Consider the following 12,132-nt stretch of genomic DNA (forward strand, 5'->3'; position numbering starts at 1 on the left):
CTGCACCTCCTCAGCTACTGTCCCTACCCCCCAACTCAGGGCCTGCCCGGGGGCCCGGCTCTGCACCTCTCCAGGCTCTGGTCTCCATACAGGAGCAGAGGGGAATCACAGCCTGCAGAGGCCTTGGGCAAGGGGCCCAGCACGACAGAGCTGTGGCAGGCAGGACACGGCAGCTGCCTGCCCACAGGGAAGAAAGGTCATGGAGGCAGGAGAGGGGGGAGATGAGCAGCCATGGGGTGTGGGCAGGCGTCTGGCCAGAGGGACTCTGAAGTTTGAAGAGATCTGGGCCCCCCCTTCTTTGTGCATGTCCCCCCACCTGTCTGATCCTACTCTCCCACGTGTCTGATCTCCACCTAGGTGAGGGGCATCCTCAGCTGCATGCAGCTGCCCCAGCCCCTGTGCAACGGGAGCCAGGGGTCTGCACAGAGTCCCTGAGTCACAGCTGCAGTGGCCCATTAGCAGGGGGGCTGGAACATGCTGCAGCAGCACAGTGCCTGCAGGTACCTCCACATCCTATGCTCAAAGCCCCCCTGCAGCGGGGCAGCCTAGACCTGGCCATAGCGGACGATCTCGCTGAGGTCGTAGCCGGTTGCAGCGAAGGAGTTTCCCTCAGGGTCACAGAAGCGGGCGCCGCAGAGCTGGGTGTCAGTCACGCACTCCGAGTAGCAGTGCTCGATCTGCAGGGGGCAGGAGAGAGCGCGCTTGGACTACGCAGCCCAGCTGGGCCCCAGGGCTAGACAGGCTTCCCCGCAGCGAATCCCCCACGGGCATGGACTCAAGTGCAGGCACCCCCTGCAGGCTGCAGCAAGGGGACACAGTGTTTCATCTGAACGTTGGGGGCTGGAATGTCACAGGGATACAAGAACCACGCTCGGGGTCTCTCTCCCCTCCCCAGCATCCAGCCCCTCCCTCGCTGCAACACCAGCCCCAGGCTTGGGGCAGCGCTGAGGGAAATGGAGGCACAGCATGCCCTCCCCAGGCTGCCAGCCAGCCGGCTCAGAGGGATTTCAGTGGGGAGGAGGATGTGGGGCAGACAGAGCAGCTCAGGGGAGCTGACAGAGGCGCAGGCTGGGGGTGGGGGTAGCAGGGCAGGGCCTGTGGAGGGAAGAGGAAGCACCTCAGTGGAGTAACTGGAATAGTGCAAGGGGTGTGGTCACGCCAGGGCCCGTCTGAGGGGCTGCCGGGAGAGTAGGACAAGCTGGCCCCCTGGGGCAGGAGGGTGGCTGGGATATGGGGGCCCCTCTGGCACCAGCAACTGGCAAAGACATGCAGAGGTGTGGGGAATTGTAGTGTTGGGGGACATGCAGGGGAGTGGGGGAGTCTAGAGGGGGGTCAGACAGCCCCCCCAAGACAGAGGGCAAGGTAAAACCATTGGCTGTTTTGCGTGCGGCATGGAAGTGTGGGGAATTTGGGACGGTTGGGGGAGGGGTAGCTAGATCAAAACTGGGTGGAGCTGTTGAGGGTGGGGGATGGGGATTGGAGGGCAGCTTGGGGGGTTGGATCAGAGCTGGGAGGATGGGGGAATGGGCAGGGGTTGGTGCAGAGCTGGAGGAGACCGCGTGGGGAACTCTGAACCAGGGCTAGGGGGGGTGGATCAGGACAGTGGGAGGCAGGAGGGGAGCTAAAAGGCCCTAGAGGGGTGCATGGATTGAGGGAAATAGGCAGGGGCAGCGGTGAGCTGGACTGGGGCTGTGGGGGAGGTGGAGGGGGGTAGCTTTTAGAATCAGGAAGAGGGCCCAGGCCCCTCACCTATTCTTGCCCCAGGGCCCTCTGGGCCTTGTTGTGCAACTAGAGCACCTAGTCCCCAGCTCAGCCTCACAGCCCCTTGTGGCAGTGGTGGAATGTCACGGGGGGAAACTGAGGCACAAAGGAGCAGTGACTGGCTGACGGCTGCACTGAGAGTCAGTGGCAGAGCCAGGACGGGAACTGAGGAGCTCCTGGCTCCCAGCCCCATGCTCAGACCATTAGCCCCATGGTTCTCTGCAGGGGCGTGTGGCCATCACAGCACTGGCCCCTCACCTCGATGTCGCCGGTGTCTGGGCTCCGGCTGAGTTTCCAGATCTGAACATAGGAATCCTCGGCACCCGACAGCAGCTGCAGTGGGAGGCAGAACAGAGGCGGTGAGGGGGCTGCATTCTCCTGGGGTGGCAGGGGGGGCTCTGCCAGCCTCTGAGCTCGGGCCCAGTGCTCACTGCAGCGAGCAGAGCCGCTCAGCACAGGTGCCACCAGATGCTGCCGAAGCCTGCTGCATGCAGCGACTGAGGCAGTTCTACTCCTTGGCACACTGGCTCTGGGGCTCGGGCCTCTCTCCCTGGGCAGGACAGCAGCACTGCCTGGGGCAGAGGGGGGCAGAATGCAATGGTATGTGTGCGCCCCCTCCTGGCTAGTGTGGGAGCTGCAGCTCTTCCCAGCCTCAGTGAAGGATTGAGGCAGGCAGCTGAGGAGCTCAGCCAAGCTGTGTCCAGAAGGCTGGCAGGCGGACTGCCGGGAGGCCTGGGACAGGTTTACCTTCCCCGTCAGGGGGGCCACGTCCAGGGCGTAGATCCAGCGAGCGTGGGCGCTGACTGTGGCACGCAGGGCCCCGCTCGTGGCCTCGTACAGCCGGATCTGCCCATTCCCATAGCCAGCAGCAATGACCCCGTTCCACAGCTTCACCGAGGAGCAGGTCCACCTGGGCACAAAGGAGACATGTCAGCCCCACTGGCGCCACCGGGGCGGGGGAGTTATGGGCTTCCCCCTTCCCCCCAACACACTGTCCACACTGCATCAGAGTGACCTCTCTGCCTGCAGATACTCCTCCCCCCTCGCCTGGGGCCCCCTCTAGCAAGGCCCAGGGGGAGGTCTCTGGGCTCATCTCACTGCCCCAAGGAGCTGTGGGAGCCCCCCACCCCCCTTACCCAAAGGCAGAGATTTTGGTGAGCAGGGAGAACTCGTCCTTGGATCTCCAGACACACAGGGCCCCAGAGTCATCCGCAGTCACCAGGTCAGCAGCCCCATCCTGCAATGGGAGGAGCAACAGTCAGTGCCATGCCATGGGACCCCTCTCAGCCAATCAGAGCACGGGGAAGTCAGCCATTAGTAAGGATACTACAGAGTAGCCAGTCACCAAAGCGCTCTTTCGCAGAAGTGCAGGAAAGTTGCTTTATAATCTACCCCCCTCAGCCAATGAGCTCCCAGGAAACTGACACTGACCCATCCTTCTCCGAATAACTAATGAGCTGGTGCACGTCACTGGCCTCTAGTGGGCGGACTGAGAACTGTTAGCTGTGTGGCACCTCCCCTGTCCTGTGAACAGCGGATGGAGACTCTCCTTTGGTTCCAGCGGGCAGGGCCTGGGCTTTAGGAGCGTGAGCATGTGTTATGCAGCACAGGGACACCCACATGCCAGGTGACTGGATTTGACCTGTCTCTTGCGCTTTCATCCCAAAGGGTTTTACTGGCCACCGCCTCTGGATGAACAACGGCCCCAGTGGGAACGTGGGAGGTGGGGCGAGGAGCTCTGGGTAAGGATGGTGAGGCAGAGACACTAAGGGAGTGCATCTGTAACTTTCACTCCATGCATCTGAAGAAGTGGGTTTTTTACCCACGAAAGCTTATGCCCAAAGAAATCGGTTAGTCTTTAAAGTGCCACCGGACTCCTTGTTGTTTTTGTGGATACAGACTAACACAGCTACCCCCTGATACTAAGGAAGTGGATACAGTCAGACCCCGCTAATAAATGGCCTTGAGTCCAGGGAGGCTTTCGTAGCCCACAGCTGGCCGAGAGATGGTTCTGGCACAGGGGGGAAGGAGGGATAGCTCAGTGGTTTGAGCATTGGCCTGCTAAACCCAGGGTTGTGAGTTCAATCCTTGAGGGGGGCACTTAGGGATCTGGGGCAAAATCAGTACTTGGTCCTGCTAGTGAAGGCAGGGGGCTGGACTTGATGGCCTTTCAAGGTCCCTTCCAGCTCTAGGAGATAAGATATCTCCATTAGTTTCTATTTCACTGGGCTTAGGCAAAGTAGCTGACTAAAGTGCTGCCTCCATCGATTTAATTGTTCCAAGGTCTTTATTGTTAAGATGTCCTCATTGTCTTGAGCTGGTCAGTTGCTATTTTCAGAGTGGTAGCCGTGCTAGTCTGTATCAGCAAAAAGAACCAGGAGTCCTTGTGGTGACAGAGCCAGAAGAGAACCACTTCATATGAATTGTGGGGATTTCCAAAAAGCCTTTGGTACAGCGGAGAAGACAGGTTTATGGAAGCTGCTACGCCACTATGGAAAGCCTCTGAAATTTGTGAACATCATTCAGAGCTTCTATGAAAACATCACCTGCCAGGCAATACATGACAGTGAACTGACTAAACCAAGGTTACTACGGGCATCAGACAAGGATGCTTTGTGTCTCAGTGATCTTTTTACTGGTAGTGGATTGGGTAATGAGAGACCACAGAACAACCAAGGGGGAGACAATGGACTTTCACACAGAAGTTAGAGGACCTTGATCTTGCAGATGAAATCAACTTGCTATCCCGCACCCATAGAGACGTGCAAGCTAAAACCAATCATCTCTAGGCCTATGCACAATTAGGAGGGTTGAAAATCAACACTGAGAAAACTCAAACTATGAGAATCAACACACAACAAGAAACACCGATACCACTTTCTGGGTCTGACATGGAAGAAGTCTGATATTTCATGTATCTTGGCAGCACTGTAAGTAAAACAGGTGGAGCAGACAAAGACATTACAGCCAGAATAGCAAGAGCCAGATGGGCCTTTGTATCTCTAAGGCCGATCTGGAGAAATAGAAATCTTGCCTCCAAACTAAACTTTGAATATTTAACATCATTGTAAATATAGCACTGAAACCTGGAGACTTATTAAGACCTTACTATCTAAACTCCAAGTTCTCAGTTGCCTTAGACAAACCCTCTATATCAGATAGCCAGAAAAAAATCACGAACGAAGAACTCTGGAGGAGGACGAAACAAAAACGAATAGGACAGGAAACTATGGAACAAAAATGGAGTTGGCTCGGACACTCATGGAGCAAAGACCTGCACAATGTAACAAGAGAGGCACTGAACTGGAGCCCCTAGGGCAAAAGGCAACGAGGTAGCCCAAGGATAACAGAAGCAGAATTGATAAAAAGCTAAGGCTGTGGCAGGAGACTGGCAAGGAAGGACAGCTGTGGTGAAGGGCCTCTGCTCCACATGGGCTAGAGAGGCATAGGAGAAGAGAGAGTAGGGTTTGAGCCACCGACTGTACCCATCCTGCAGGGACTGTACCAGTCCTGGGAGGGGTCAGTGAGCCCTGTCTTTGCGATGGCTGGGTCTGGGTAGGGGTGAGGCGTCTCTACTGACCTCTGGTGCACAGTAAGGACCACCCTGGCCGCTGGAAAGCCTCGGCACGAAAGGTTTTGGTCTGGGCTCTCCCAGGAAGGGCTCTGGCATCATTAGTGTCCAGGCAGCGCAGGTGGGGCCTCAGCTCTGAGTCTCCCGCACTGGGAAGCGCATGGGAAAGAGGAAGGGCTGACAGACTGGTTTCCAGTTCCCAAGGAAGGACGGGCCCAACTGGCTGCTCGGGCATTTGGCAACCCGGCTGTAAGGCTGGGATAGGAGCTGTGTGCAGTGCCGGGGGCTCCATACCGAGTTCTCACCGACCTCCGAGGCGATGTCAGTGATGGAGTCGCGATGCTCCTGCAGGACCTCGCTCAGCGTGATGTTTGTTCCCTTGCTAGGGATGTCAAACACCAGCACCAGTCCCGAAGAAGTCCCTGTGGACAAGCGAGGGAGATGCCACTGGCAGCCAGTACCGGACCCCGCCCCACTCTGCACTAGGAATCAGCCTCCTGGTCTTCCCACCTCTGGGAACCAGTCTCTACGCCCCCCACCCCAAACCAGTCCTCACTCTCTCCCCAGCCCTCACCTCAATAACTCCTCCAGCTCCAGGAGTCTGACTAGACCCTTCTTCCTGTTATCCGCACACTCCACTCCCATCCTCCTGGGCCCAAATGTGCCTAGTGCAGCACATCCACCGCCCAGCCCCATCACCCAGCTGCTGTATGCAGGCCCTCTGCTTCCCCGCTATCCCAGACCTCTCCTCCCCATGGCCTCAGCCCTACCATGCAGAAGATCAGGTTCCCAGTTGCTGCACCTGTACATAGACTAATCTCCCCCTCACTCCATCCCCCAGCCTCCCGTTTCCCTACCCCACTCACCCACACAGATGAAGCGCCCACTGGCAGCAGCGATCCCTCGAGCAAACACTGCCTGGGCTGGAAGGAAACGGACGGCCCATTACACCCCTGCAGCAGCTCCTACCCCAGAGCTCGATGGAGACCCCAGGCCACAAGGGGACACTTTGAAAGTCAGGGCCACAAGGTGTGAGGGACCCAGACACCCTGATTTAAGGCCAGATCACTGAGAAACTACAGATTGTCTAGCCAGAAGGGAACATTGGGGTCACCTTGTCTGACCTCCTGCACGACATGGGTGTGACGTTATGAGTGTAATATAATATTTCATAGGAAGGTGACAGGGCCAGAAAGAGTTAATTAACTCACAGACTGACCTGACCTATGGGTGAACTTTAGAGACTGGCTAGTAAGACAGGTAAATGAATAGAGCTTTGAAATGCAAGTCTGCATTGTTAGAGGTAAAAGGGTAGAGGTTTGCTCAGGGCTTGTGATGTAAGCAAACACGGCTTGTCTATTGCGATAGTTTTAATTCAAAGATCAAAAAAGGAATATTAACATTTATGATGATACTTGAGGGAAAATAGTATTATTGTCTATATGTCTCTTTGAAGGTTGTGGTAACCTGTAGCTGAACTGTTTAATGGATAAATTACCCTGTGCTAATTGCCAGAATGTTTGGAAGAAGGAGAGTTAGGCCTATTGTTTTCTCAGGCCGAAAGGCTGCTGGAAATGTATAAGAACCTTGGGACATGATCCTACTTCATCTCAGATCTGCTTTGGGTTTCAAGAGGGGGAAACCTTAAGCCACAAGGATTGAGATCCCCAGTCATTGACTGGAGCCACCCTGAATATGGACATTGGACTATAACCCATGGAGCCGGTTTTTGTAGGTGACAAATCTGAGGAACTGTCACAGATTGAAGTGTCATTAGAGGAGGTTTTGGAATTAATAGATAAACTTAACATTAACAAGTCACCGGGGCCAGATGGCATTCACCCAAGAGTTCTGAAAGAACTCAAATGTGAAATTGCGGAACTATTAACTAGGGTTTGTAACATGTCCTTTAAATCGGCTTCTGTACCCAACGACTGGAAGATAGCTAATGTAACGCCAATATTTAAAAAGGGCTCTAGAGGTGATCCCGGCAATTACAGACCGGTAAGTCTAACGTCTGTACTGGGCAAATTAGTTGAAACAATAGTAAAGAATAAAATTGTCAGACACATAGAAGAATATAAATTGTTGGGCAAAAGTCAACATGGTTTCTCTGAAGGGAAATCGTGTCTTACTAATCTATTAGAGTTCTTTGAAGGGGTCAACAAACATGTGGACAAGGGGGAGCCAGTGGACATAGTGTACTTAGATTTCCAGAAAGCCTTTGACAAGGTCCTTCACCAAAGGCTCTTAGGTAAATTAAGTTGTCATGGGATAAAAGGGAAGGTCCTTTCATGGATTGAGAACTGGTTAAAAGACCGGGAACAAAGGTTAGGAATTAATGGTAAATTCTCAGAATGGAGAGGGGTAACTAGTGGTGTTCCACAAGGGTCAGTCCTAGGACCAATCCTATTCAACTTATTCATAAATGATCTGGAGAAAGGGGTAAAAAGTGAGGTGGCAAAGTTTGCAGATGATACTAAACTGCTCAAGATAGTTAAGACCAAAGCAGACTGTGAAGAACTTCAAAAAGATCTCACAAAACTAAGTGATTGGGCAACAAAACGGCAAATGAAATTTAATGTGGATAAATGTAAAGTAATGCACATTGGAAAAAATAACCCCAACTATACACACAATATGATGGCTAATTTAGCTACAACGAATCAGGAAAAAGATCTTGGAGTCATCGTGGATAGTTCTCTGAAGATGTCCACGCAGTGTGCAGAGGCGGTCAAAAAAGCAAACAGGATGTTAGGAATCATTAAAAAGGGGATAGAGAATAAGACGGAGAATATATTATTGCCCTTATATAAATCAATGGTATGCCCACATCTTGAATACTCCGTATAGATGTGGTCTCCTCATCTCAAAAAAGATATACTGGCACTAGAAAAGGTTCAGAGAAGGGCAACTAAAATGATTAGGGGTTTGGAGAGGGTCCCATATGAGGAGAGATTAAAGAGGCTAGGACTCTTCAGCTTGGAAAAGAGGAGACTAAGGGGGGATATGATAAAGGTATATAAAATTATGAGTGATGTGGAGAAAGTAGATAAGGAAAAGTTATTTACTTATTCCCATAATACAAGAACTAGGGGTCACCAAATGAAATTAATAGGCAGCAGGTTTAAAACAAATAAAAGGAAGTTCTTCTTCTTCGTCAACTTGTGGAACTCCTTACCTGAGGAGGTTGTGAAGGCTAGGACTATAACAGCGTTTAAAAGAGAACTGGATAAATTCATGGAGGTTAAGTCCATTAATGGCTATTAGCCAGGATGGGTAAGGAATGGTGTCCCTAGCCTCTGTTTGTCAGAGGGTGGAGATGGATGGCAGGAGAGAGATCACTTGATCATTACCTGTTAGGTTCACTCCCTCTGGGGCACCTGGCATTGGCCACTGTCAGTAGACAGGATACTGGGCTAGATAGACCTTTGGTCTGACCCAGTACGGCCGTTCTTATGTTCTAAAGGACTTTTGGCAACTACAAGCTCACCTCTGCTATGTATCTGGATCTCAAGAATTGAATTCAAGTCAGTCTGTATATTGATCATTTAACCAACACTCACTCTTTTCTTTTTTAACAAATTTTAGTTTAGTTAATAAGAATTGACTATAGTGTGCATTTTGGGTAAGATCTAAGTTGTAATTGAACCTGGGTATGTGGCTGATCCTTTAGGATTGGAAGAACCTTTTCTTTTCTATGATGAGATAAGATTTTCAGTAATCTTCATCATATGTTTGACAGGTGTGTCTGGACGGAGGCCTGAGGCTGGGTACTTTAAGGGAACTGCGTTGTTTGGACTTCTGAGTAACCAGTGAGGTACTATAGAAGCGGTTTTGTGCTGGTTGGTAAATCTAAATATTGGAATATCCACCCGCGTTTGGGGTTTGTCTGCCCCGTTTTGTTTGCAGTTCACCCTGATTGAGTGACCTCAGCTGGCTCCCACAGGCAGCACCATCACAATGGGCAATAGACATCCTGGAATTAATTCCTAAATAAAACCAACATCCTCCATTCTGCTGGCTCCCTGGGCCAGAGCCCCCTACAGGCTATTGGCTCCTGGGGTGGAGGGAGCCAAAGTGTGCCACACAAAATCCATGCCCATGGTTCAGCCTGCCCTTCTAGGGCAGTTGTTGGCTGTGCAGAGCCCTCCTCCCTAGGCTCCCGCTGCAGCACGGCCCCCAGCTGGGATCTCTCTTTACCTGGCGGTGGTTCCAAGACATCCAGGGCATGCCAATAAACCATGATGGAGCCGTCTGACTCGTACATCTGGGGAGTGAAAACACCTGGTCAGCTCGTTGCAGAGTCACTTCTGGGTGGGGTCGATGAGCCTGAAGCCATCAGGAGAAACCCTGAGTGCTGCCCCCACAAAGATTTCCAGAGAGGGGGGAGGCACCCCTGTGACCTGGGGCCCTCAAAGTCCCGGACACAAGGACCTCCAGAAGGCACCTTGTAACAGGTAGCTGCCAAGATGGGCCAAGAGGCCTGGGGCTAGCCAGCCCTGTTCAACCAGCCGCATCTGTGCAGGGCATGGGAACAGTTTTTACAGGGGCAGTGCTGAAAGCCATCAAACAACACTATAACCCCATACGTGATGGGAGCTAGGCGTTTGGTTGCTATTATCGCTTCCAGCCAGGGGCCACACCCATAGCTCCAGCACACCGGGCCGGGGCCATAATGACTTGTCTCCCAGCCTAAGATGGCTGGACTGCTCGGGCTGACAGCCTGAAACACCTGAGCCTTATGAAAGGGCAGCGAGAACACAGTTTAATAGCCGATTGACAGGCAAGTGCAAGCTGTGTTCCCGAGGAAGGAGTGCAGGGAAGCAGTGCTCCATCTCAGAACAGAGAGATTAGAGAAACTCAGAAGGGACAGGGAACTGAGGCTGGAGGCTGGGCTGAAGAGGGGCCCAAGTGGGGTGGGAAAAAAAATTTGTTTGGGACTTTTATTACCCTGGAAGGGGACTGCACTGTGAGAATGACCCAGCTGGAGGCCTGAGCCATGTGAAACCTGGGAGAGACAGGAAATCCTGGGTGAAGGGAAACTGAGGCAGGAAGTGCCTGCAGAGCCAGACTTCCCCAGCAGAGGGTACTATGGGGCAGTCATGCCCTATGACATGCCTCCATTGGCCTTCCTGCAGTTCAGGAGGCTGGCCTTGTTCACACACAGCTCTCCAACACAGGCCCCACCCACTCCTTTCCCAGAGCCTAGAAAAGGAAGCACTCTTACCTGGATGCCTTTCTGAGAGGTCAGGACTAGGAGAACTCGAGAAGGCAGGACACACCAGGAGGCCTGAAAGGGAGGGAAAGGAGCTGTTGCAGCCAACATGGGGTAATTCTACATGATATCTTATCCTAACAGCTAAAGGGGAACTGATCGCAGAGCTAAAAGTTAATGGTAGCTTAGGTACAAATTATCATGACTTGATCCCATTTATAATGTACAAACAGAATAAAGTCCAGACCAGTAATAGATATACTTGGTGTTTTACAAGGCCAATTTCACAAAGCTGAAAATGATTATGGGCCAAATCAGCTGTGAGGAAGAATTTAACCTGAAAAGTGTGAATGATGATTGAGAATCATTTAAGAACACCTTACTAGATGCCCCAAAAGCCACACTAGAGGAAGAAGGCTGTGCTGGTTTAAAAAAACCCAACCAGGTTTAGAGGGGAAGTGAAGGCAGCTGTAACATATAACAAAGGGAAGAAGGGGGAAGTTGATAGTAATGAATATAAATCAGAAGTGAGAAATTGTAGAAAATTGATACAGGAAGTCCAAGAACACAAGGAAAAATCTATGGCCAGCAGAGTTAAGAACAATAAGGAGTTTTAAAAATATATTAGGAACAAAAAGAATCCTGACAATGGTATTGGTCTATTACTAGATGGAAATGGTAGAATTATCAATATTAATGCAAAAAAGGCAGAAGTGTTCAATATATATTTCTGTTCTATATGGGCGGGGGGGAGATTATGCAGTCTCATCATACGGTGATCACACGCTTTCCTTTCTGCAAGTATCTCTGGAGGATATTAAAAAGAAGCTCTAAAACAAGGCACTTTTAAATCAGCTGGTCCAGAGAATGGGCATCAAAGAGTTTTAAAAGAGCTGGCCTAGGAGCTCACTGGATCATTCATGTTGATTTTTTTTTTTTTTTTTAAATAAGTCTTGGCACACTGGGAAGTTCCAGAAGAAAGCTAATGTGCCAACTTTAAAAAAGGGTAAACAGGATGACCCAGGTAACTGTCAGGCTGATGGACCTATATTGATCCCAGGCAAGATAATGGAGCAACTGATATAGGACTCAATCAATAATGAACTGAAAGAGGGTAATATAATTAATGCAATTCTATGGAAAAAGAGATCCTGTCCTACTAACTTGATATATTTTTTTTTGATGAGATTACAAGTTTGGTTGATAAATGTAATAGTGTTGAAGTAATATACTTAGACTGCTGTAAGGTGTTTGAGTTGGTACCACACAACATTTAGATTCAAAAACTAGAATTACATAAAATTAACCTGGCACACATTAAACGTATTAAAAACTGGCTAACTGATAGATCCCAAAATGTAACTGTAAAGGAGGAATAGTCACTAACGGAGTGTGTTTCCAGAGGGGCCCTGCAGGGATTGGTTCTTGGCCCTGTGCTATTTAACGTGTTTATTAGTGACACTAATAAAAATTTGCAGATGACACAAAAATTAAGGGAGCAGTAAATAATGAAGAGGACAGGTCATTCATGCAGAGCAATCTAGACCTCTTGGTAAACTGGATGCCACAAACAATATGTGTT

General features: G+C 50.9%; 1 protein-coding gene across 1 annotated transcript; it reads right to left on the reverse strand.

The window, feature by feature from the left end:
- Positions 1 to 551: 551 nt before the first annotated feature.
- LOC112123512 (WD repeat-containing protein 54-like) lies at positions 552 to 10,625 on the reverse strand (the record flags this gene model as incomplete). Its single annotated transcript, XM_029914402.1, has 8 exons — positions 552 to 677; positions 2,020 to 2,094; positions 2,509 to 2,671; positions 2,898 to 2,998; positions 5,642 to 5,754; positions 6,199 to 6,255; positions 9,536 to 9,602; positions 10,563 to 10,625. Coding segments are annotated over 8 exons (765 nt in total), but the record flags the coding sequence as incomplete, so codon positions are not given.
- Positions 10,626 to 12,132: the final 1,507 nt, after the last annotated feature.

Source organism: Terrapene carolina, unplaced genomic scaffold (genome assembly GCF_002925995.2).
Source record: "Terrapene carolina triunguis isolate 2854851 unplaced genomic scaffold, T_m_triunguis-2.0 Scaffold48614, whole genome shotgun sequence".
In the NCBI taxonomy this organism is placed as follows: domain Eukaryota; kingdom Metazoa; phylum Chordata; order Testudines; family Emydidae; genus Terrapene; species Terrapene triunguis.